Source organism: Mugil cephalus, chromosome 23 (genome assembly GCF_022458985.1).
Source record: "Mugil cephalus isolate CIBA_MC_2020 chromosome 23, CIBA_Mcephalus_1.1, whole genome shotgun sequence".
Taxonomy (NCBI): domain Eukaryota; kingdom Metazoa; phylum Chordata; class Actinopteri; order Mugiliformes; family Mugilidae; genus Mugil; species Mugil cephalus.
Window position 1 is genome coordinate 7438754 of NC_061792.1, and position 26412 is coordinate 7465165.

The 26412-nt window shown below is 48.4% G+C and overlaps 1 protein-coding gene across 5 annotated transcripts; it reads right to left on the reverse strand.

Annotated features, from left to right (window-relative positions):
* Positions 1–2303: 2303 nt before the first annotated feature.
* On the reverse strand, positions 2304–26353 carry LOC125000983 (lysine-specific demethylase 6A-like). Of its 5 annotated transcripts, XM_047576823.1 has the most exons (29): positions 26165–26353; positions 25964–26027; positions 20829–20937; positions 20674–20723; positions 20344–20402; positions 18669–18789; positions 18371–18425; positions 17652–17686; positions 16912–17005; positions 16532–16658; positions 16348–16446; positions 16048–16267; positions 13939–14076; positions 12120–12251; positions 11140–11211; positions 10927–11028; positions 9953–10342; positions 8853–9712; positions 8098–8227; positions 7913–8018; positions 7615–7820; positions 7461–7522; positions 7309–7383; positions 6970–7233; positions 6696–6883; positions 5423–5564; positions 5208–5334; positions 4000–4170; positions 2304–3621 (listed from the first exon to the last, which is right to left on the reverse strand). In XM_047576823.1, the coding sequence occupies exons 1-29, from the start codon at positions 26341–26343 to the stop codon at positions 3592–3594; spliced, it is 4407 nt and encodes a 1468-aa protein (XP_047432779.1). In that variant the 5' UTR covers positions 26344–26353; the 3' UTR covers positions 2304–3591. The 5 variants fall into 5 exon arrangements, with proteins under 5 accessions (XP_047432779.1, XP_047432782.1, XP_047432778.1 ...); XM_047576826.1 differs by lacking the exon at positions 13939–14076; XM_047576822.1 differs by having other exon boundaries at positions 2304–4170.
* Positions 26354–26412: the final 59 nt, after the last annotated feature.

Below are 26412 nucleotides of genomic sequence, written 5' to 3' on the forward strand. Positions count from 1 at the left end.
ATCGCGAAAGTCAAGTTTCCTGCCTTTGTCGTTTCAGACAGCCAACAGGAAGTCTTCGTCTTCTTGACTGACGTTCACATTAAAACTGGCATCTCGTTTCCTAGAATCACGATTTCTCAGCCCACACTCGGTTTTGTTCCTGAGAAAAAGAGTTTGTGGGTGGGCAGTGGAAAGTGTTTCAGAAAAGCAATTGCACAACGGCACAAGTGAAAAACATCCAACAACATGGGCCTGCAACACAACATCAGCACTAATTTATGAGCCGAGAATTGTTATGTTTCTGAAAGTGTTCTCACCTTAGCCCGTTTCTTTTCCAGGACCCCACCCAGAAGAGCGAACTGAAGATCGACTTTCCATGAGAGGTGGTGGAAAACTCCTCCAGCGTGGCATCTGCGGCAGTCAAGATGGCAACCAGGCTCGGTCGGCCATCTTGTTTTCAGCGTGGGAGCTGAAGAACTGTGAAGGGGAAAAATGCAGAGTGAAATTTAGCCTCTTCCCCACCATGCACCCAAACATATAAATGTTGTGTACCAGGTTCTAATATTATTTTTGCATAAGCAGGGCTGTGCTAGCAGCAATGCTAAAACCTGAACACTAACAACAACATGCTACCACTAGTGTTAGCATGTTAGAAACACTTCATGAGAATGCCATTAGCTTAGCATAACTATAAAAACATGTAAGTAGTCCATATGAAATGTTAGCAACTTGACATTTACTAATTAGCACTAAACACAAGGGGGAATTGCTATGATCAGCATTAGCTGAGCACATGTTAGCTAAGTTATTCTGCAAGTTGACACAAATTTATGTGCTAGCATCTTCCTTTTACAATTAATATTTGTGTATTTAGTTTGTCTGCAATCTAGATTAATTAGCAAAAAGAACTAGTTAACATCTTTGGCCATTAGGCTAACATATACCCAAAAAAAATACCACAAATAAAATGCAGCGACATCTGCTTATTTAATCAGATTTACTAGCAGTGACTGTGCCATAGTGGAGTTTTCCACTTTGACGCTTTGTTAGGTCCCCCCCCCCCACTCCCCCACATACAACCAAACATATAAATGTTGTTTAGGTTCAAGTAATATTTTTGCATAAAGGGGAATTTTGAAGAACGACATTAGCTTACCATGTACTAGCTAAGTTATTCTGCATACTAAAATTGACACAAATTTATCTACTAGTATCTTCTTTTTACAATTAATATTAGTATATTTAGTTTGTCTGCAGTCTAGTTTAAGTAGCAAAAAATAGCTAGTTAGCATGTTTGGCCGTTAGGCTAACGTATACCAAAGAAATACCACAAATAAAATGCAGCGTCCGCTTATTGAATCAGATTTACTAGCAGTGACGTAAACAGTGACTGTGCCATAGTGGAGTTTTCCACTTTGAGGCTTTGTTAGGTGTAAACCAGTAACTACATCCTCACCATCTGTGTCACAGGAAGTGTGAAAAAGTCTTGGACCTTACAGGGAAAACTGACTCCAGCAAACGACCAACATGTTGCAGACAAAGGAAATTGGCAAGACATTTATGGGTGAAGGTGCAAGTGGGTAAAGGGCTTCTCTGCACTGTATTGTTATCAACTCCAGCTTCTACATCTGTCTAAATGCATTCATCGTAGCTGGTTTTTGTGTCAGAGCTCCGCTACGGTGTCGTATTTAAAGCTCGCCAATGAGGATGCCACTTTACATTACCATCCACACCTGTGCGGCACCAGCGGCGGCCTCAGCGTGAAGTTGTTTTCCCTCCTCATCATTTCCGATCTCGGCTGGATTGCGGCAGCTGGGCCACAGTTTTTGGCTCCAACCTGAACTCCAGAGCCACGCGGCGCCCAGCGGTTGCTCAGTAGTCAGTGTAGATCCTGTGGGGCTGGCAGCAGCTACATCTGGCTACTGGGTCTCCGCTGACAGCCATGTCATTGACGCAGACTGCGAGAACTGTTTCGTAACGCACTTTTATTCTTTTTAGGATATCATTAATTCGCCATTAGTCTTTTCAAATGTACCCCTGCGAGCGTCTCTCCCCCTCCGCTGCTTTTAAATGTCTAAGAAATGGATCAAATTGTCACCCGCTGTGAAGAGAAAAGCCTCCCATGGTATTTTAAATAAAAAGAAATGAATATTCTCAAAACTTCGGTAAGACCTGGACCTGGCATACAGTGTAGGATTCTGTGTGTGTCAGTCTACAGCTACATTGTCTGCTGGGTTTCAGGCCTTTACCCAATTACTGCATTTTCTTTTTCCCCTTTGTGCCATTTAAAAAGTTGTGTGTTCGAGGAACCAAGAAAGGCATGGTTAATTTGACAACTTTGTGTTTATTGACTCATCATAAAACATTCTTCAAACAATAAAACAATTTTAAATGTCCGTTTCTGTACAATGCTTGCTAAGCAATTTTATTTATATATAGAAAATGTAAGAGGAGTCGTGTTAAAATGACAGAACTCCTTCAAATTTAATGGCAGGTACTCTGGAAAAAATAACAGCATTCCATCAACAAATATTTTCAAGCAATAAATATGTATTTATAAATAGTGTAAATTTACATCAAGATTAGAAACGAAACGAAAAAAAAATCACAAATTAAACTTAATTTCATAAGTCTATGTGCAACCCATTTTCTTTGTGACTTGGCTAGTAAGTTGTTTTTTTTTTCTTTTTTTTACTATTTTTTAGATATTTTTTATTTTTACCTAAGAAACAAAAAAGTTTCAAAAAGAACAAGACAAAAACGTAAAAGCTGTAAAAAAAAAAAAAAAAAGAAAATGAGAAGAAAGAAAGAAAGAAAGAAAGAAAGAAAGAAAAAGAAGGAAATCACCTAAACTCTTCACATTACAAATTTTTTTTGGGAGATTTTGCTGTCCAAAGAGTCTTAAAATTACTATCTACCATAAAAAAAAAGGCTAGTGCTCCTTAGAAGGAAAAAAAAAACAAAGAAATCTATAAACGAAAGCCAACACTTCATCCTGTTACCAGAATAAAAAGTGAGAAATAGACAGAGAGAAAGAGAAAGGGGGGAAAGGGTTGTCAAGTCAGTAGTCTTTTACGGGTGGTGTTGCCAGTTGTGACAGTTAACAAGTATCTACAAAACATTTTCATCATTAAGAATCCCACTCCTCGCCCTCGTCCCCAACCCTATTTGATTGAGTCCTCCATTAAAACAGGGCTGAACCATTGTCTGTAGAGGGGGCTGGGAGGGGGAGGAGGGAAAGAGAGAGAAAACGAAGAGTTCCTGTTACCGAGCTAGGTTGGCGCCCCCTTCTGGAAGGGCCCCGGCGCGTCAAACAGGTTGCATAGACAGACACACTCGGCCGCCTCAGCCTCCAGCCGTCGCTATGGAGACCAGCCATACGGGAGAGGGGAGGGGCGGCGGCGGTGGTGGTGGCGGCGACGGTGGTGGTGACGGCGTGGGAGACGGCCTTGGCTTTCCTGAATATCAGAAATGGTCCGTGTATGTAGATGTGTGTTTGTTTTTTAATACAAGTTCCTGTGAATGGGCTTCATGGCTCCACAGCAGAAGAAGAAGAAGAAGTAGAAGAAGAAGAAGAAGGAGAGAGAGCGGAGGGGGGGGGGTCACCTAATGTCAAGATGAAGATGAATGAAGAGGAGGGGCCTGAGGGGAAGAGATGGAACAAGAGGATCAGCAAGGAACTTGAATTGATCGGCTCGAGGCGAGCTTTTATTTTTTATGTATGTACTGCTGTAGTTTATTGAAATTTAAAAGGCGTCTAATGAATGTCTGGTTTAAGTCAAACCTTCTGTTCAGGTATTATGTGAAGAAGAACACACCTTTCGCCACCAGACATACTTGGTGTAGCATTACACAAGATATCTCTGACTCGTTGGTATCAATAGCTGCATATTCGAACAATTTACGCCATTAAAACATTTAATTTAAGCAAAAACTCATCTATCACGCCAGCTCAAATTTCGTCTCAATAACGGCGCGCGCCCTCGGGTGCTCCTCTTCTCTCCCTCGGTGGAGACTTACTAATGTGAACTGGTCGTAGACCTGCATCAGGTCCTCCATCCTGTGCTGCTCCAGCACCACGAAGTCGTCCAGCGTGGCGCTGCCTTTCCTGGCGCAGTCCTGGCAGTGGACCACGTGCTGCTTCTTGGACAGGAGCTCGCGGCGCACGAACAGCAGGTTGAACACCTCCACCTGCAGAGGACGCACACAGACGCACATAAACGCCGACACTAGCAGGTCCTAATATCGAGTAGAGGTCGCCCTTGTGCATTCAAAATAGTTGGGATTCATTAGAGAATGGAGATGGGGGGAATGGGTTAAGGGCGGGGCCTCTATATCGGGCCGATAATTTGCACTTTTTACTGGTATCGGTATCATACACGGCTCCACGTGCCGATATCTATACATGTATATTTTTTTCCCCCTGACAGGATTTACAGACAGGCGCATCCACGGGCAGCCATGTGCTGCCGGAGACGCTCAACGAAAAATCCGTAGTGGTATCGACCCTAAAAAATCCATATCGGTCGATCCCTACTAAGTAACATCCACATGAATGAATTCCAGGTTCAAAAGTTTCCCACCAAAACGCTGAATAGTCACAAGACGGTCAATGTTATTTACTCTTCTTCGTATGAATACTAAAAGCATCTCTGTTGAGCTACGCCTCTGAAAGGCAGACGCGTTATGTCGTCCAAAGAGATGTGGATGATGTTCTGACAAAACAGCTGAAAACTCTGCATTCAAATTAAGCCATTAACAGACGTGTTAATTAGCTGAAACAAAAGTTGAACGCAACAGGCACTGATGCAGAAAAAAATATATAAATAAATAAAGTGCAGGAGGAATTCTTTTTAACTAGAGACTTTAGTTGAGATGGATAAAAAGGTAAAATGTCGAGGCTTCCAGGTCTCTAAAACCTGACGAAATAAATAAAGAAATCACGCGGCCAAGTGTCTCATCGCTGAAAACAGCACCCGCTTTAGTTTTTGTGAATCCCAAATTGCCAATTATTGGACTCAAACCGGCAGAAAAAACAAAATCAAGGGACAAATGGATGTGGCTGGCGTCCAAGCCCGCGGGGTGTAGTAATATCCCGCATGTGAGCGGAAACACAAGAGACAATTATCTTCTTGAGAAGAAGTGTGGGCTTTGCGAAGCCAGAAATGTGAAATCCTGTTAAAATTCGCACCCCTGACGCCCGAAATGTTCCCGGTGCGTTCACTGACCTCACAGATGGTGCAGTAGTGGGCCGGCTCGTCCCTCGTCCTCGGCCTCAGCACCGTTTCCTTGCCGGCCGACGCCAGGGCTTCCTTCACCCACTGGCACTGCTTCAACGTCCGCAGCAAGCAGTACCTGACAAACAATTACACACACGTGTCAGACAAACAATGCGAAGGCAAAGTCGAGCGGAGAGAACGCGAAGGGAGTTAAGGCGACTCACTTGATCATCTCAAACAGCTTGTGGTCGGACACTTTAATGTTGCGCGCCATGTTCCAGGAGAGGTGCACCATGGGAACCATGGACTTGACGCTCTGGAGCTTGTTCCACTCGTAGCGCTCCACCGCCAGCTTGTACTGGTGGGCTAGAAAGAACAGTTTCAAGATTTAATATCATAAAAAAAAAAAAAAAAAAAAAATCACGTTTTTTTCAGTCCGGCTTCTGTTTGTTCAATTCTTTTTCCAGTAGATTCACAGAGGTGACCTTTCTGCTGCATTAACGCAACACCACGGAACGGTTTTACCTTCGAACAAACAACGTTTTAAATGAAAGGTCGTACGTGCGGCGAGGAAAATGGACATAATTAAAAAGCCCTGCGGCGAGGGCCTGCTTTAACGAGAAGTGTGGACGGGAGGAGAGGAAGGACAAAAGAGGCTCGGATAGAATAGGATAAAAGGATAAGCTATCCTTTAATTTTTTACCAGGAGGGAGCAGCTCCACTCCGACGCTTAAACACAGTCTTTTATACCGTCGATTTTAAAATGATGAATTTCTTCCAATTAATGATGAAAATGTGCATTTTAAAGAGGAGCATTAATGATGGAGGCTATTACATCATCTATGTGCAAGCAGATCAAATATGAATGCACAAGTAGTCCTAACCCAAGTCCCTAACCCTCCACCCTAACCCAAGTCCCTAACCCTAGGTCCTAACCCTAACCCAAGTCCCTAACCCTAAGTCCTAACCCTAAGTCCTAACCCTAGGTCCAAACCCTAACCCAAGTCCCTAACCCTAGGTCCTAACCCAAGTCCCTAACCCAAGTCCCTAACCCTAACCCAAGTCCCTAACCCTAAGTCCTAACCCTAACCCAAGTCCCTAACCCTAAGTCCTAACCCAAGTCCTAACCCTAGGTCCTAACCCTAACCCAAGTCCCTAACCCTAAGTCCTAACCCAAGTCCCTAACCCTAAGTCCTAACCCAAGTCCCTAACCCTAGGTCCTAACCCTAACCCAAGTCCCTAACCCTAAATCCTAACCCAAGTCCCTAACTCTAGGTCCTAACCCTAACCCAAGTCCCTAACCCTAAGTCCTAACCCAAGCCCTAACTAGCCTAACCTACCACCCTAACCCTAAGCACCATCTAATTCCATCCTCCAAACTGAACATCTCAAATGATGCATCGCTCATTGTTGCCTGATGAAAACTTGCATTTAAGAGAATGTAATAAGCTAACTTTTTACCTCAATGGGTCAAAGTATTATCAAAAAATAATGTACCGGTGAGAGGTCCTACGTTCCAGGCGATGTTGTTGCACCAGCCGATGGCCTGCACCCAGTGGACGGTGCCCGTGTTGAGCCACACCAAGTCGCCCGGACGCTGGATGAACCGATACACGGGCACGTCGGCCTCGTACAGGTCCTCCAGGTTGGGCCACCAGGAGCCCATCAGGAAGTTGATGTTATTCCTGGAAAGGCAAAGGCCTTGTGGTGAATATATGAATGGAAAGGAAGAGAAGGGGAGGTGAGGAATGAGTAAATAAATAAATCTCACTTTTCACAGAAGTTGCTCATCACTCCCCAGTAGGGCTCCGGCACCGCAAACCATTCACAGTCTCCCGGTCCGATGTTGATGTTGACGGCGCAGAAGTTGTTGTGCTCCTGGTGCCCCGGTATCCTGCTCCCGGGCACCTTCATGTACAGCTGGACCGTGTTCATGCCCAGGATGGTGTGGCCGACGTGGCTCAGCAGGTTGCCGGCGGAGACGACCCGAGCGAACGCCGGCAGTTTGCTGAGCTCCTGGAGCTGCTGCTTCCACCTGAGGCGAGGGGAGGACGTTAGGTGAAACGTTTCAAAATTAAACGGGCAACGTGGTGCTTAAATCTCTACTCACTTCCTCTCGTCCGACACGTCGATGTTGGTTCCGAACTTGATGTGTTTTAAGGGTCCTCTTCTTTTGCGAGCAGCACTAGAAACATATACATTATAATTACAATCTGAAACATGCAACATTAAGGTGGTGACTGAAATAACTGCAGCTCGTACCTCTCCGCTGACGCTGGCTCCACGTCCGAGGGCTCCTTTAATGCCTTCTTTTCATTCTCCTCCTGAAAAACAAAACACAACGACGCTTTCACACCACCGTCGAACCTCTTCCCCTGCACTCTCTCGCATCTATTCTGCCTCTCAGACAACTGACCCGCAGGGATTCCTGGAAGGAAGCAGCCTGGTACTGGGCGTATTTGGCGATGGTGGTGTGGGCGCGGGCGCTCTCGCAGCGCCACATCTTCTTGGTGCCCGTCGGGTCCCAGTTCTCGTCGGCGGGCTGAGAGAGCTGGGTCCAGACCTCCACCAGGTGCTCCGGGTTGGCCTCCACCAGTGTCTTCGTGGAGAAGAGGCCCAGGTCTGCGCAAATTGACGAGGGTACGACTCAAATATTTGTAATATTTCATAGATATGCTTTAGAAATATAACAACATTGCAAGCGAAGCACTTACCCAGTTTGAGCGCTCCAGCCAGGCCCCTGATGACGGTGACGGGGTTGGAAGGGTTTGTGCAGAACTGGTGCAGAGGGGGGAAGAACGCGTCCCTCTTGTTCTCCAGCTGGTTCACACAATAAACAAGAAGTTATCAAAAAAATGCAAATATCCAAATTAACGGTAACTTTCTTGCATGCACTTACATAAATGCTGGGTGTGGGAGGGTTCAGCTTGTCTTTGGGCAGGGCTGGCGAGGGCGGAGGGGGCAGCCGGGGCGGGGGGCACTTATCGAGGAGGATGCTGCTGTTGGACAGGCCGTTCTTCCCCAAGTTTCTGCACAGAACGCACACCCGGAAAATGAGAAACGCCAGACAATCGAACAAAAACGGATGAAGTGACACGGCGGTTTCTGCATGGCAACACGACTGCCCAGTAGCCTTCCCTGTTGTTCACGGTTACATAATCTGTTTTTTTTTTCTCCCCCCCTCTGGTTGTGTAGTTGCAGCGCTATTCCACTGGGAGGAGACATGTTCAAAACAAACTGCACACTCCAACTGATCATGAGCGCAAGGAGTAAAGTCAGCTCCAGTTTAGGAAAACAAACGCTATTTAGATGCATTTCTATCAATTATGAAGACAACTTTAAATGTACAACCCTAACCTTACAAGCTGTGTGATTGACAACAATCCGTTTCTACTAATCAAGTCCATTTCCATTAGTACCTCAAACAAGCTTTTTAATTCATGAGTTGTTGCCAGAATCAATTGGAGCGCTGCATGCCTCTACAGGAAGTTACAAGGTGACTCAGACAATTTGCCTCACGCCAGAAAATCTGCTGTAATGCTGATGAACTTAAACCTCCATCACGGCCCGATTGCGTGTTGTTGTGCCTTTGTCAACAAAGCCGGGAGGAATTAAAGAGGGCCAGCGGGGCACCGTCTGGTCTGCCATTCTCACCTGCAGGCCTTCAGCACGTCCGTGGAGCTGGGGTAGATGGATATCGACGACGAGGCCGAGGACGAGGAGCTGTGTCCGTGCGGGGGCGTAGCTTTGAGACTGGTGACGGCGGGCGGCTCGGCCTTCAGCGGGCTTTGGGAGTCCTCGGAGATGCCTCCCTTGCCGTTGCCGTTGACGGCGGGGGGCGCGGCAGACGCGGCGGGGCTGTGGGCGCCTGTTTGGGTGTGTTCTGAGGATTTGGGCGAGGGCGTGGCGGTGGATATGGCGGAGATGGGCGAGGACGCAGCCGAGCTGCCCTGTGCGTGGGGGGTCGGGGGGAGGACGGCCGGGTGGATGTTGTTGACTTTCTTGTGGGAGTCGGGCGCGGCGGACGAAGTCCCTTGTGACGGCCCCTCGCTCTCCTCAGGGCCCTTCCCCCCTGCCAGCAGGGCAGATAGCCTAGGATTGTCTGCGCTGAGGGTCGGCTTCTCGCCGCCTTCTTCCGCCTTGCCGCCCTCCCCCGAGTGGACGTGATTGGCTAGGCCGTCCGCCTGCGCCGGTTTGCCGTCGGCTGACGGCAGTGGCGGCAGCGGCGGCGTTTTACCCTCGGGGGCACCATTGCCGAGGGGCGCGGCTGCCGTGTTGCCATCTTTGGTAGCGGACGCACCGGGTCCTGCTCCACCTGAGGTAGAGGAGTGGGGGAGGGAGGGAGGGGACGGGAGGTGGTTATGAGGCTGCTGCCGCGGCGACGGGGCATTAGTGGAATGTCCAACCTGATTGTTGGGGTGCACGGGGGCAGAGGAGTTGGGGGTTTGAGGGTGAGAGGGGGTCCCCTCAATGCTGGAGCCTGTCGCATGTGGAACAGACCCCTTCTGAGGCCCCTGGCGAGAAAAAAAAAAACTGTTATTTAGCATACACACATGAAGCTGTTGTGACTTGTACATACTTTGGCTCCGTGCCATTAGAGATATGTGTAATGCTTCTTGTATACTTTCATTTTCAGATTTCACAACAGCCTTTATGGCTTTTCTGAATGGTTTCTGACAGCGTACACACCAGAGCCAAGTAGGTCAGAAGGATTAAAGACGTGGCTGTGCGACAGATGTAGCGGCGCGGCTAACCTGAGAGGAGTTTAGGTGCAGGGCCTGGCGCGGCGTGGCGTCCTGTGTTTGCGTGCTTGTGCAGGTGTGAGGTAGCAGAGCTGCGTCGCCGCTGCCGGCAGGTTGCAGGTAAGGCACGTCTCCGTTGGGTCCTGTGGCCGCGGGCCCCGGCTGATTATTACTACTACTGTTACTGGTACTGTTTTCGCCCGCGGGGAGCGGGTCCGAGTGTCCGTGTGTCCCGGGGCCTACGAGGCCGTTGGCCAGCGGCTGAGGCGGGCAGAAGGGTCGGTGGGGTCCGAGGCCGGGCCGCGTCGGGTGGAGGCTGGGGTTGGGGGAAGGGAGGGAGTTGGTGGTGGGTCCGTTGGGGAGGGAAGGCCGCACCTGACCTCCCGAGGCATTCTGTCTCATCTGCAAAAAAAAAAAAAACAAAAAAAACCTTTATAACATTGCATAATTATGGTCTATTTGAGCGCAGAAACATGAACCGCCAAAACATCAGAAACGTTCACGTTCTCACCTGTCATGCCGAAACTTCCCTGCGCTCTCTTGCGGTTTACCACGTGATGCAACAATTTAACGCCTCCGCGCGCCTCCACACACTATGAAAGGGTTTTTTTGCGAAGCCGAGGCCCCGCTCTGCATAATACTGTGGCCTCATAAATCATGCAGTGTTTACACGCTCCGGATTAGCGGGCTTATTTATTCTCACTTGCAGCTTTGAGCCTTCACCTACCCCCTCGCGCGCGTTTATAGAATCGCCGCAGACAACGCGTGAGGGGCTGAAGGATGGATCTTCTGGCGTACAAGAATATGCATCTGTACGTAAACTGACTTTAAATGATTTAAATCCTTTACGATTAATTATTCAAATACGTGAAAATGGCAATACATACGGATTAATCAGACCTAACCCAAACCGATGTATGACCAGCGGTCTGAGGTGTCTGCTTGCCATTTGATTTAATTTTTTTTAAAAACAAAATTTTATGTACCTGGTGCTGCTGCATTATGGCGAGCTGAGCCTCCAGCTGCTCCAACATCTGTAGCTGTGGTGGCTTCAGGTTGGCCCGGTTACTCCGCAACTGTTCCAGCACCTGAAAGGGTACGGTGCAAAAAACCCCCAAAAAAACGGTGTGACCACCACATTTTTATAAAAAAAAAAAAAAAAAAAAAAAAAGAAAGACATGCAGAATAATATTACCAACCTGTAACTTCTGTGGGGAGAGGTACCAGTTGGGGACTGGCGGCTGTGCTGGATTACTGGCCCAAGATTCACCCTGAAGGCGAAAAAAAAAGACAAATTATGGCGACTGACAACATAAAAAAAATAGAGATTGACCGATATATTTGGCCGATATTTGTGTTTTTTTTGTTGGTATCGGTATCAGCCGATATGCGGGTATATATATAAACACACACACACATACACATGTGTGTGTGTTTCTCCCAAGGCAAGATTTACAGACAGGCACATCCACATACAGACGCTGTGGACCCATGCAGCCCATACATGGCCCCTGCTCCACTAGCACAGTGCACACAGCTGCAAATTTGAAAATGCTTGTACTCATAGACGTGCCGAGCCTCTAGAAATAAGTTTACGTAAACATTTACCTAACCAGATGTATTTACTTTATCAGTCAGCACCACCACATTACAGTCATTAGCAACAGCCCTAACTTGTTGTTGTTGAGTAGGAGTTTGCTAGGTGCTTTTTTTCTCTCTCTCTCTGGCAAACTAATAAGTGCAGGCTGTCAGTCGACCACTGTCCACAGTTTATATTGGAGCTGTTGTGCAGTTGTTAAGCTTTTGGTAGGAAAATGTGTTGATGTTAACGCCGAGGTGTAAGACTAATACTGCCTGTACGGTAAACATACTTTGCTGAGAAGGACCACGGGCCGAAGCAGGCTGCAGCTGTGACGTCCACTGAGTAAGAGGTGATTGAGAGTAAAGAACTAAAAAGTAATTGACAGATTTGCCTTTCTCAAGGTGAAGGGGAATAGACTGGAGTCTGCTCTGACTCTAGTGTCATTTTTATCATGTAAATGGGGGGAAAAAGCAGCATCGGCTCCAAATATCAGCTCTAGTATCGGCCCTAAAAAATCCGTATCGGTCGATCTCGATATAACGTCTATTGAATAAAGTCTTCTTTTAATTATCGTCCATTTCTGAGCTTCATAGTTACCTTGGTGGGACTGGAGGCTCTCCTCCTCTTGGCTGGGCAGGACTGGTCCTCCGCTTGGCCCAGCGAGCCCACGTGAGGGGGCAGAGACTGACCCGAGCCCCCACCCTCTGCACTGTGGTTGGGCTTACAAGCCTGGAAGGGAGGGGGGGGCGGAGGGAAGCGCAGGCAAGAGGAAGCAAAGCAAAAAAATAAAAAAATAAAAAATGAATGGAAAAAAGAAGAAAGAAGAGAAAAAGGATCGGGGGGGGGGAAAGAAAGAGGAAAATAGTGTTGGTGAAAAAAAAAATATGTATCAGGAGGTAAAGCAGCAAAAGGGGGGAAAATTAAGTACGGCAAGAGGGAGGAGTCATGAAGACAGGAAGAAGAGGAGAAGACAGAGCAGAGAAATGCTGTGATTTTGGGTTTGCAGCTCATAAGACACATAGAGCAAAAACATTCCTGTGTATCTGGAGGTGTCGCACCAACAACGGCCCCTGGGGCGTTTCCCCTGTTGTAGAGGAATGCTGGGTAACCCTGTCCCCCCCCCCCCACCACCACCCCCACCACCACCTCCCTCCTTTCCTCCCTGCCTCTAATGTACAATGCTGGTGTCACACGGCCAAATTCGCTGTCTCCCTCCCAAAAACGTCTGAGGACACAGGAGCGTAACCTTTGCAGCGAAAGGTCACAACACACCGACGGCCTCACTGCGAGCAAGAGCATGAGTCAGATGTGACCGCTTACAAATTCAGTTTGACTGAGACTCACCTGCTTTTTTTTTTGTTTGTTTTTTCTTCCGTCAATATATGTTCAATATATGTTGTTGTTAAAAGTCACATCTGAGCCATTGAAATCCAATTTTTTTTTTTTTTTACTTCTTCCAAATCACTCGCACCAGGTCAGAGGTCTCACATAAGGTAAGATTAATAAACAATGATCACACACACAAACATGGACACAGCAGAGCTACTGAATGGTGAGCATGATCGAATGAAGTGGCGGTGGAACACTAGGGGGCAGCGGCCGAGGACGACTAAGGTCAGCTACTGAAGAGGAGGAGGAGGAGGAAGGGGGGCGGGAGGAGGAGGAAGGAGGGAAGAAGATGGACAGAGCCGGACGGGAAGCCTGGGTAATCGCTACGGCAGCACGACCTCACCGATCACACTGGTGCGGGGTCAAAAGCCGAAAAAAAAAAAAAAAAAAGGCCGAAACAAGGCAGTGAGCGTGAGAATTTTTTTTGTTTTTTTAAAGAAAACTCTCAACTTGGATTAAAGGAACTTGTTAATAAAAAGTAGAAAGAGACAGATATATAGAGTCCTGAACACCACATTGGGTTAAAAAGAGATTACGAGAAGGAAGGAATTGAATAGGGAAGAAATAACAAATGGCTTTGTTGATTTTTTAAAAAAAAAATTTTTTGTTTTTGAGCGTGATGGGTGAAGCCGAGTGTGCTGTGGGGAAAGAGAAGGAGTGCAGGGCTGGGTAACACTTGGCCGGGTACTCCCTCGATCAAAGCGGATGCCTGTGGAGCAGCCTGGGAATGTCGCAGTCGCCCAATTGAATTAAAGCGCGGTGAGCTGTCTTTTCGATCGGCCTCTCGTTTGACATCTGCGCCGGGGAGTTTAGAGCTCAAGCGTTACCCGCCGCTACGTTCGACAGTGCATGCGCGTGTGTGTGTAGACCTGCAAGTATGTCCATGTGTGCATTGAGTGCCCTGTGTGTCTGAGTGTGCACTCAGTCAAAACGAGGGGGAGGGAGGAAGGGGGAGGAGGTGAGGAAGAGGAGAAGGAGGAGGAGGAAGAGGAGGAGGGGGTATAAATTGCTCTATCTGGTCTCTCACCTGCTGTGGTGCACTGCTCAGGCCTCCCTGCCTGGAGGTGAGCTCAGCTGGGATTGGTAGACTCCACGCCTCCTCAATAAGAGGGAGCATTTTACTTTTACCCTGTAGGCTACTGAGCTGGGGGTTACTCAACTGAGCCTAGGGGAATGGAAAACGGCGTGAAAAGAAAAAAAAAAAAAAAAAAAAAAAAAGGAAAAAAAAAATACGATGACCTCAAAACAAGGAAATGATCAGCAATGGTAAATAGGTAGAGGTTATATAACACAAGTGAGGCTACGCTGGAGAGTGATGCGTGTCTTGTCCAATTACTTTGGCTGCATGGCCCGGCTTCTTTTTTTTTTTCTTTTTAAATCGTGTATCAACCACACAAGGAGGCACTTGAATGACATTCAGCAAACAGTAATCCCAAACACAGTCACAGGGCCATTAAAACAAACCGCTGAGCTTGTCTTAATGCCGTGGAATTATGCTAACATCACTGGTGGAAATGTAACATTCCTTACATGCATGTGTAGAGGAAAAAATGCATCGGACAAAAATATAGATGAGTAAGTCAACGCATGAGATGCGGAGGAGGGGGAGGAAGGGAAGGGGGGCTTGTTAAAACCCCCGGTTTTTGAATCTGTGGGAGGGGTAAGGGCGACTTTTCTCAACTATCATTAGCCTCAGTCACTCTCTCATAATTAATTCATTCTTAAGGGCGCTACTCTGTGTGTTCTTCCTCTTCCCCGTTAAATCGTACGCACTGGGCCTTCACCCGATCAGACTTGAAAGAACGGGAGGTGTAAAGGCACCCTCAGGTACTCCGAGGGATTTGATTTTTTGGACTCGCTTTCTCCCTCTTGGTCGTCTCCTCTGTGCCTACGAGACTTCTTCTAATCACGTCCCAGAAGAGTAAACACATGGGCTAATTTATTGCTGCCTCGCGGGGACATCAATAAAGAACAGCAAGAGGCAAAAGTAGTAGTACAGAAGAAACCTTATGAGACCCCATGCTTTTTGACTATGAAAGTTAAACAAAAAAAAGGGAGTTTAAGCCACTTTTCCACCTGCAGGAACTTTTCCCAGGAACCAGGAGAGAGATTTGGTGCCACTCCACCAAATGGTGAGTGTCCGCTGCTGGAATCGGGGTCTGAATTAAGTTGTGCTGAGTAATTATTTCACCCCAGAAAAGGTCCCGAATCAAGCGTTTGTGCTTTAAAACAGCCCAGGAACTTTGGGGGAAGGGGGCGGGGCTTGTTGAGTAGTTGCAACAATGCATCTACAGGATAGTTCATCATTAGTTTGGAACCCAGTTTGCTACTACTGCTCGACTCTTTTCCAGCACTCACTCAATGAGCCCAATTTACGAAGCGTTACGTAAAGTTGCCTACGGAATTACCGCCACCTACTGGACTGGAGTGGAGCAGGTGTGCTGCATTTACTGTGCACATGTAAAAACAGACCTTTTTTTTTTTTTTTTTTGTTTAAACATCAGCAATACATATGCGGGTCTTCCGACCGTGGTGGAAGTGACCGACAGTCTGAAGGGACCTTTTAGTAGCTCCCTGAAAAAAGTTCCTGGGACTAAACGTGGGTGGAAACGTGACTTTAGGTTTAGGAAGGTTCAGAGAAGGGAGAGGCAGCTAACGTCGAGGGAACGGACTAACACCTTTCACTGATCAAACTTTGTCGCTTGCCTGCTTTCTGTTGCACTCAATCCACACTAAACAGCTTCTGAACTGAATCAGTCCACAACTCATCCAGGTACTTCCTACGTAAATCCTGATACCTTCTCAAGTTTGGTCAGGTATTTGAGCTGTCAAATACGCCAAATTGAGCTGATCCACAGAGTGTGTAGTAAAAAAGGAACAGCAGCCAAAGTATCAGTTAATGATATGAAGCCCCTTATCCTCTCTAGCTTTACACAGAAATCACTACATATAAAAACATACATTTAGCTGTGGTGAAGGTCAAATATCCTTCTCAGCTGGCAACAAACCATCAAAAGCCTACTTTTAACTCATATCCACACGGTTTGTCTTCATAAAAGTGATCCAAGTGCAGCTGTATCCATCCAAACAGCCTCGGTACGGGCGACTCCGGCCCGAAATTCCTCTCTCCACCCACCTGCAGGCATTTGATGCGGTGGGTTAGCGCGGTGGTGTTGGTGCAGCCCTTGCTGCGCGTGGCGTTGATGTAGCACTTGATGGCGTCGTGCGGCTGGTTGCAGGACTCGTACAGCGTGCCCAGGTCCATCCAGGCGGCGGCGTGGCTGTGGTCCAGCTGCACGGCGCAGATGTAGGCCTGGAGAGCGTCCATGGGCTGGTTCTGCTGCTGGTACAACACCCTGAGAGGGACGGGAGAGGGAGGAGTCAGAAAAGTGCACGGTCGAATGGAAACGAGGGGCGGTTGCAGGAAAGCTCGTACCCTATAGAGCACCAGGTATCTGCACTGGCCTCGGATTTGTCTATGGATTGCCGATAGGAGATGAAGGCGTCCTGGACCTTCCCAATACTTGAGTAGCACCTGTAGGAGACACAAGCCGTCAAGTTGGGCTCCAAAAATTATAATAATAATGATAATAATTCAATCTCCTCTCTCTGCGACGTACCTGCCAAGGAAGTACCAGGACTGTCCGGAGTTGGGATCGGCCTCCAGAGATTTCTGCAGACACTGGATGGCATAACTGTCCCTGCTCGACCTGTCCCCGAGCTGCTCCACCGTGTGATGCATCCAGCCTGAGAGGGGGGGTCGAAAGGAATCAATCATTACATTCGGAGTCCATGATTTCACAAGTGCAGCTCGCAAGCCCGCGCGGCTTTAAAAAGAAAAAAAAAAAAAAAAACGACGCGCGGCGCCGATAACATCTCCAACGAAGCAGAAGAGAAACTGAGGTGAGATTTCTCGGTTTCGCAGGAATAGAAAGTTCCTCCGAAACGTTAAGTGTAAGGGGGAGGACGACTTTCGCCGGTTTCGGGAGGCGGGGCTTACCTAGCTGCTGCAGGGTAGTGGCCTTCACCTGTGCAGGAAGATCCTCCGTCTGCAGAAGGCTTTCGTAAGCCTCCTTGGAAGCCCGGTATCTCTTCTTGATACGGGAAGTGGTGGAGGACGGAGGATGCAAAAAAAAAAAAGAAACAAAGAAATACACTGAATATATCAAGATAGGAATGTACTCTAAACTTAGTCACTGTATTTTGGCCAATGGCTGCACACGTTACAAGGCTACCACGGCAACCCTCCCTCACCCAAAAAAAAAAAAAAAAAAAAAAAAAACACCACACAACACATTAGTCGTGAAGCTGCTGCTGCTTGTGAGAGCTACTGTACCTCTCCACATAAAGAGAGAGAGACCACCAGCATACAAAAGAGAAAGGGGGGGGGGGGGAGACAGACTTTCTTGTTTCCGTGGCAACCCCGTCGATCGGCTCAGAGTGATCTCCCATCCCCTCCCGCGCGCCACCCACTCCTCACGCGCCCTCCTCAATTTGTTAGTTCAAAATAAATTAAAGAAAAAAAAAAAAAAAAGGAGAGAGAGAGAGAGAGCAGGGCTATCCCCGGCATTGAGACGCTTTGTGATCCTACAGCCTCAATCAACATGCGGCACTTAACTCTCACGTTACACAACGCAGAAACATATGTGTCCTTGGGAGCGAGCGAAACTGAAGCGCAGGTTAATAATAATAATACTTATAATAAAAAAAAAAAAAAAAGAAAGAAGAGGAAGCACTTACCTGAATCTCATATAAATGAGCAATGTGGAACTGAACTGTTAAAAAAAAAGAAAAGGAGAGAAGAGGAAATGTGTTAGAGGTTATTTCACGTTTAAGGCAGGTTTCACCACTTCATCTCAGTCCTCCTCATTGTCTTTTTTTTCTCTTTTTTTTTATATATATATAAAAAAAAAAAGTCTCTGGAAAAGTAGTGCTGTGAAAAGAGAGGAGTCAGAAACCCAAGGTTGCCTTGTCTAACGTTAAGTGTAACAGACCAGATAGGTAGCTGTGCTCCTGGCGGCACCTTCCTTTGTCTGGAGCGCTGCAGTGTCTGATCTAAGCTGCCTGAGTGACTCTCAGCAGATGGAGGGAGGGAGAGAGAGAGAGGGAGAGAGAGAGAGAGAGAGAGAGGGAGAAGGGGGGAGAAGAAAGATGGGGGCTGCCCTTGCTACGTATGTGTGTTGAGCGGGAGCGGGAACGAGGGGGGACACAATGAGGCAAAGGCAAACAGCGAGAGGCTGGGCAAAAAAAAAAAAAAAAAAAAAAAATGGATATTGCCGTCGCCAAGGTAACAGGTACCGGGGCGGGAGACATGAGATGGCAGCAGCATATTAAATAATACCAGTACCTAGACCGAACCAAAGCACACGCTCCGAGGAGAGGCTGTTTTAAAGGAGATACCACGATCGCAGAAAACTGATCATTTGTGCGAAATGAAACGGTAAAAAAAAGGTGCTTACTTTCAGCTTTGGACAAAGTGCAGGGGTTGGAGTCAATCAAAGCCAGCTGAAAATGCTGAGAGAGAACATCAGAAGTCATTAAAAAAAATTTAAAAAGAGAAAACACAGAATGAGTAATTTTCTTTTCTCGGCCGGCTGAATTTACGGCGTTAATCCCTCCGCGCAACGACGCTCCCATTCATTCATCGCCAGCGGTTCAGCCCGTGAATGGAAGCCCCGTCGTTTTTTTTTTTAACCTTTGCCGCACAAAGCCACTTCCTCCGGTCATTAACCGGCTGCGAGCGCGTGGTGGACGCACCTTTAGGCTTGACTCGTAGTCTGTGTTGACCTTGAACATGAGACCCAGGCGCAGGTGGATCTCCTTGGCCCGGGAGAAGCCCGGGTCGATGTACAGCACCTCCTGGAATGCTTTAATCGCCCTGCGAGGAGGCACGAGAAGGGAGTCGATGAGGCAAAAGGAAAGACAAACTCTGTATTCGAATTAAAACACATCCTGTCAGAGGCCACGCTGCATGTGCGCAACCTCGATCTGAATACTAAATATAGGAAGTATCCAGTGCGTTATCAGCCTGTCTTTGCTCTGCTTGCTTCACAATCACAAGTTATGCTGCAATAATAAAAAAAAAAAAAAAAAAAAATGAAGTGAAAAGCAGAAGTGCCTGCTATTCGTCGGCATCCAAACAATGCCTTTGATATATTTTTTTTTTTTACAAATGTTTGCGGACTCTCGGAAAATAAATTCACGGGCTGGCGTGCGACCGCAGCCAGAGAGCAGCTGCGTTTTAGCCGATGGCCGAATCTGCCTTTTATCTGGAAAGAGGTATGAGTCGAATCTTATTGGTAATTCAGCCCCGAGCCGAGTCGGCTCCTCCGGTTGTGGGGTTGCTATGGAAACAACGCAGGACAGCTACCCTGCAAAAGATTTCTGGGAACAACAATCACGACAACAACGATGCGCTTCACTTTCATAGATTTATCATGACGTGTGTTGCTTTATTGTTGCATCAAAACGCAACTAATGAAGTAATTGGGGCTCGTCTGAATCCAGGTGGAAATGTGGAATATTTCACCTGTGGATGACACCTCTTCTCACCATGTACTGGGTTGTAAATAAGCTCCGGTTTCTCCTCCGCTTTGTAAAAATCCAAACCTTCCTTCTCAAATAGCCGACGTGTAAAGAGCCACGGTTTTGATGAGCGGGTTGCCTGGCAACTGCTTCCAGGAAGTGAAGTAACAGGAAAAATGGTTGTTGACACCTTTTTTTTTTTTTTTTTTTGGCACAAAACCCCTTCTTCTTGAGAATCGCCGGGCTAGCTTGTTTTTTTTCCACCCTATGCTAAGCTAACACGAGAAAACTCACTGACTGCACCAATAAATGGCGAGTTTGAGATTTTTTTCCACCCACAATTGACAGTTGGGCAAAGTCTGCACCAGTGTAGTAGATCTTGATCGATATGGTTTGTGTGACCGTATGTGTTGGTGCTGAGTGATGGAGTAAATAGATATTTGTTTGGGAAATAAGCAAAAGGAAAAGGTCTTATATTAAGGGGTGCTAGTGGGGGGGGGGGCATGTATGGGCTGCACGGGTCCTCAGCGTCTCCAGCACAGGGCTGCCTGTGGATGTGCCTGTCTGTAAATCTTGCCGGGGCGGGAATAATATACGTATCGGCGAACGCATCCGTGTATCGGCCAATACCGATACCAGTAAAAAAAAAAAAATGAAAATATCGGCCCGATACATCTGTCGATCTTTAGTCAATCGTAGCAGGGACGCATGGGTAGTTGGTACAAAAATCCTTCAAGTGTGTTACAGTTACAGCCTCGAACTGAGTCGCAGTCAATCGAACACGTTTGAATCTCTTTACTGACGTTCAGTTAGCAGTTACATCTTGTTGTCGCTGATCCCTCATCAGGTGCAGTTGTTTAATGTCCAGCAGAGTGAAATATGTGACATGAAGAAGGTCGGTACTCACCACTGAAAGGCATTATAGTGGAAGTAGACCATCCCGAGGCCATACAGAAAGGCAGCATTCTGGGTGAGACGGAAACCGATGGTTACGGTCAGCAAAACTTCAAACAAACCCGACGACTACTAATAAATGCCGCATTTGCGTGTCAGCTTAATAGAAAACAAGCTCAAAATGACTAATGTGCCACTTGAAACCACAGGCTCTAACCCGACTGAGACCATAACATGCTTCCTGTGAATTTGCTGGGGAAAACGACAGATAGTGTATAACTGACAGGAGGTGAGAGTATTGTTAAGAGAATGAGATCAGCGGGCAGGCGTGTGTGCGTCTTACCTTCCAGTAGTCTGACTGTAAACTGTAGTACCTCTGGTATGCTGATAATGCTGGAAATAAACGGAGAAGAAAGCAGGGAATTAATTAAAAAGCCTGCGCACACGTTTCAAAGGAGGCCGTTAAACCACTTTGAGACGCGAGGGGAGATGACTCACCTTTCGGATAATCCTCCAAGAGGAGGTTGAAGTGGCCTAGCTGGCAGAATAGCTCCGGCTCCACTTTGCCCTCGGCCTTGAGGATGAGCGAGTCGTAGCAGCGAACAGCCTGCGGAGGACACGGAAATAACGCAGGCTCAACTCTGTGTCACGCACGCATATGGAAGGAAGGGGAAAAAAAACAAAAAAAACAACAACCACGCAACCAGCAGTATTCTGAAAAAAAAAAAAAACTGCAGCGGCGGGAGAAGGGAAAGTCAGAGGATAACGAGGCAATGTCACGCAGAACTTTTTCAAAGTCGCAGCAGCGGCTGACGTCAGCCCCCGAAATCTGGCCGGGCCGACTCAGATTCTTTTCAGCAGATAAATGTCAGGCCAGAAATAAGAGCTCGCCGTAGATGAAGACTTCTGCTTGTGAGACCCCCCCCCCCCCCCCCCTTTCAATCTATTATAGATCTTCCCGTCCTGATAAAGAACACAAAAACAGCTGGTTCCTCCGCACATGCACATGCGAGGGCAGCGGAGGTGACGCCGAGCGACTCTACGCAGAGCACATCCGTGCGATAGCTCACATACGATGACAAACGGAGCGGCAGTTGCAGCTCGGTGGGCGCAAAGCGAGACGCAACTGTCAGATCAGCTGTTCCGTCTTTCACAGCCGCCGCGCTCAAAGGACGGGGGCCCCGCCGAGCCGAGCCGAGCCGAGCCGAGCCGAGCCTTGCGCCAGAGGAAACGGGGCCCTCGCTGCACCAGTTCAAACAGACACGAGAGAGAGAGAGAGAGACGGGCCCTGGCGCTACCGCGGTTACCGCCGCCACGGTGAGATCACATCAAAGGCGGCGCGGCCAGCTCTCGGGAGCAGGCGAGGAGGCAGCTGCACGAGTAAGCGAAACTGAGAGGTGACGTCCGACGTTCGCGCAGGAGCGGATGATATTTCACCTCCAGCTCTTAACCGAGAGTCGAACCCAGACCAGCGCTTATATAATACTTAGAAACCTTTATGAGGAATTAAGGACTCGTTAACGCGGTCAATTAAAAGTTAATATATGTTGAGGGAGGCTGGAGAATAAGCGGGATGTCACTGCTCAGCTGCGCCTAAAGCTGACTGATTCAGCTCCACGCGTGGAAGAAGAGGAGGAGGCGTGCCGTCTCATTCTTGCTGAATAGTAGACCATCACCGTGTTTACATTCTTTCATTCATCCCGCCAGAGAGCAGGGACTGAGGTGAGCGGGTTTGCTCGTGGAGAGAAGCGCCAGAGACGCATTTATTTCAGAGCAGAAAACTACACGTCGGTGCATCAACAAAATGTGGCAATTGAGCATAAAAAGGATGGAGCACAGCCGCCGAGGCAATAATCGGCATAGAGATCTTGCAGTTGTGTGGTAAAAACAACAACGTCTGCGTGACAATGATGACGTTTCGTTCAGAATCCCGCTCCGTCATCGCGACGGCAATTTGCTTCACCGAGCGCGTGCGCTCGCGCGCCAACTTCCACACAAACACGCCGCGCCCTCGCGCACGTTTCTCGTTCGGAGCGCCGAGGCGGCACTCCGGCGAACGCGGGGCCAGCCTAGAAAACAAACATCGCTCCAGACGCGGCCCGAGACGAAACGGTGTCAACGCCGCGCGTCCTTAAGGAGAGTTCAGAGCCGGGGCAAACGCGGCCTGCGTCGGCCGCGTTACGCAAAAGGGACTGGAGCCGTTGTCGAGGGGGCGGAAACTCCTGCGGCAGTGGTCGAGGGTGCTCCTGATTCGTTCGTGTCTCTGGGTGCGCGCTGGGCCTGGATGCAAAACCCAAGCAAACTTGAAGAGAACATGCAAACTCCACTCACAAAAAAACCAAAACAATTCAATTAAGCCACAGAGACACGCCGCTAAAACACTCCAAGGAAATAAAAACAACAAGACGCCCACGCCGGCGGCTCCTCTTCCATCTAGTTTCTCTAACTTTGAGTCACCGCTACCTAGTCACCAGTGGTGATACAGTGACCCAGTTCTGTCAGCGGCGCTGAACGCGGCCCTTATCTGCGAGCAGACAGGGCCGGCGGCGCGGCCATCGCCGAGTCCCAGACGGGGCCGCGGCGGCTCAGAGCTAACGGGACGCGACTGGAGCGCGTCGACGCCTCAAAGCGCTCGGGCCAAGAATGTGACAGGGGCGAAGCTCATGTGAACCGAGAGCTTTGAATGATTCTCGGGGGACTCAAACTGAGAATATTGGTGCGGTTAATAGACCGTGAGGCCAAATTTGTTTTCAAGCGACATTCTCAGGTGAAACCACAATATGATTTACTCTGGACTCTATTGAAGCAAAAAAAAAAAAAAGACATTATTAACCTATTTTACATTCATTTTAATTGCAATGTAACTTTACCTGCAGCTGAAACAACATCACCTCAGTGGTTTTCATTTCGTCAATATTAATTCCACACAATAAGAACAGAACTGTTGACTAATTACGTTTCTCCACTATATGACGCTTCGGCGAAATAAGCGTCCTGCAGTGGCAGATTCATGCACATGAGAGGTGCGCATCACCGTGCGCGAATCCACTCCCCGCGCTCGGCGTCACGCGGTCAATTACGGGGTCTGGAGCCGCGGGGTCAACAGACCAGAGCTGTTAAAAAACGCCGACATCGATGTGATCTCTGGTACCGGCAGCATAAATATTTGTGCGGGGATGTGTCGCAATGTTTACGCTCGTCCCCCCAATTATGTCGGATCCAGCGGCCGGCCGCACTGCGAATGGGACTCCTTCCAAAATAAAATACAATAAAATAAAAAAGTGCAAAAGTGTTCGTCAAATTGAGATGCAATAGAACGGATTGCGAGAGAGGGATGATTCCTGGATGATTCCTTCCAGTTGCAAGCAGATAAATAAAAAAGTTCTGATTATTATTATGCATGATAAATAAAAGCAAAACGCTGCCAAACCTCATAAGACTCACATTTTACAAACATTAGCTTTTATCCAAAACAGCATCATTCACAGATTTCATGTCAAATTTTGTGATTATGAGAAAATTCTGCACCAAGAATGAATGGATCACTATTTAGCGGAGTAGAGTGAGTGACCTGCTGCAGGAGCCGCGTGCTACAAACGGTCCTGTAAACGGAAATTCGGGCGGCAGATGTTTTCTGTGGATGGAGCCCCTGACTTACGACGCTGTCAAATTTGCGCCGCCGGCGTAACCCACCATCAGCAACGCACTCGAAGGCATAAATCAGCCCGCGTTAACCGGTGGCACCAAAGAAAAAAAGCGCACGGCCTCCACGGCAGGAGGAAAGCGGAAAGGGTGGCTGTGTCAAGAGTTTTTTTTTTTTTTTTCCCTTTTTTCTTTTTTACAACTGCGAGCCAAAACAAAGCATGTGATTGCATCAGTGTTAAAATCCAACTACAACGGCAGCGCACGCTCGCATTCGCCGCTTGGCAAAAAAAGGTGCACCAGCAAACGCAACGTAGCAAACGGTGCAGGGTCGGGACGGGAGCCGTAACTCAGCTGCACGATCAGGTTTATGGCGCCGTTAAAGGTGTTTCTTGCTGAAAATGTGGCAGCCAAAAATAGTGAGGAACATGTGCGCTGCAAATCACCACACTGATTCTGAACAAAGGCCGGACAGCAGAGGAGGCAGGGTTTAGTGCAGGGGGGGCTGCTGTTATTGCAATGCAGAATTTTCACCGGCGTGCCTAATAAACTGGCGTGCAGGACTGCACTTTAAAAAACCACAGCTGATGATTGCTTTTTTGGCGAAGGTGTTGCCTTAGCAGGTGCTTTTCTGCTGCTCACTTCCTTAGGTGTCCCACACCACCTAGCGAGCACACTCGTGGATGGGCCCTCAAACCGTGAGCTGTCAAAACAGCACCGTCTTGTCCACGGCGCGCGATGCACTGACAGGATAGGGTGGTTGTGTGTGTGTGTGTGTGTGTGTGTGTGTGTGTGTGGGGGGGGGGTGCTCTTTGTTAGCACGGCTATGGGTTTATGTTCCGGTGGACTGTTTGGTCCCTCCAGTCCGAGAGCACATGCAGAGCCAAACAGGGGCAAAGGGAACTGTAAACAAAGGACCGTGACACCACCTAGACCAGAGAGAGGAGGAGGGGGGGGGGGGGGGGCGCGCATCTTCACAAAGGCTCAGGAGGACACTCCACGCGCGCCGTGGCCAAACGTTTCGAGGGGAAATGTGGTCACGTCGGGGCCGGTTGCACGGCCATCGGTGTCACTCCGCCACGTCCCGCCATCTTGGACGGGCGGCCAGACATTAGCGTTACTTGTAACGTTTGTCAACTCGTCCACGCACGGACACCACCGAGCGCTTGGTGTCCTAAAAAAAGAAAAAAAAACTAGAAAAAATGAAAAAAAAAAAAAAAAAAAAGAGGGTGGATATGCAATGGCTCAAAACACCCCCCCCCCCGCGAGAGAGTGGCGAGGCTCGGTGCACGAGCTCACCCAAATAAACGTCCGTAGCTGCGTTTGGTGCACCCCGAAGACAGCGTTACTCCCACCAACGTTATATGTATCAGCCACGGCCAGACGAGGGTGTATTTAAGGTTAGGTGGGACAGTCCGGTTGGCTGCGATTGCACAATCACACGGTGACATAAAACTTTCCCCATTAATAAAAAAAAAAAAAAAAAGTGCAACGTTTCCAGTATGTGCAACACACACAACAACAACAACAAAAAAAAAAAAACCGTGACGACGCTGTTGTTGTTGGAGGTACACAAGGATACGCTGTGTGGGGAATGAGCTATCCTGCTAACAGGGAAGGGCGGTTGCCTACCAAAACGTGAACATATGGTGAAGTTGTCGGGGTAGTTGTGCGAAGGGGAAACGGCGGCTCCCTGCACGCGCAAGACGGCGCGGGGCGAGAGCGCGAGAGCCGCAGGTGCAGGGGTGGCCGTTTACCGGAGGAGAGTAGCTAAGTAGCGGGGCTAGCCGGAGAGGCTAAGAGAGGGGCTGCGGCTAGCTGGCCTTGGTCTCCACAGCGAGGGGGCCACTTGCATTCACACTGGCTTCCTACTCGGGGAGCAAATTCGCCGCCGTTGCACGGTTGTTTGGCGGGTTTACGTGGGTCTCCGTGAATCGGGGCGCTGCTCGATTGTAAAAATCTCCCCCCCACCCCCATGTTAGATGCGTTACCTTCATCAACAGGGCCTTCGTTCTGGCGCCATCTTCATGAAGCTTCTGAAATCCAAACAGTGAGCTGCAAGCAAGAAGACAACATAGGCGGCTCAGTATCACTCGCAGAGCGGCTCGGGGACATTTTCGACATGCAAGGGCAGAAAACAATTAATTTGCAAAGTGTGCGCTCGCGTGAGTGCACGGGGTTGCTATTCCGACCTGTCGATCCCGGCCAAATTGTCCCTCTCCTGGGCTGTCAGTGTCGGAAAGTCCTCCTCTGTTTCACTCGCTTTTCCCGCCGCCATTTTCTTTCCCTCATCACCACCAGAAGAAGCCGAGCCGAGACTCCGAGCAGCAGCGCAGGCAGCAGCGGCGACCGACACAGCGCACGATTGCATGGAAAATCGCGTCGCGGGGACGAGGGGTTGCTCCGCCGAATCAAAGAAGGGAAACTGGAGAAAACAAAA

What these genes read in the sequence shown, in the direction of transcription:
- LOC125000983 (XM_047576822.1), bottom strand. Translation starts at nt 26,343, where the DNA reads ATGCAATCGTGCGCTGTGTCGGTCGCCGCTGCTGCCTGCGCTGCTGCT. An exon ending in TCTCCCCACAGAAGTTACAG is followed by an intron (nt 11,029 to 11,139) that starts GTTGGTAATATT and finishes GTACCCTTTCAG; the next exon opens with GTGCTGGAACAGTTGCGGAG. An exon ending in CCTTCCAGGAATCCCTGCGG is followed by an intron (nt 7,523 to 7,614) that starts GTCAGTTGTCTG and finishes TTTGTTTTTCAG; the next exon opens with GAGGAGAATGAAAAGAAGGC.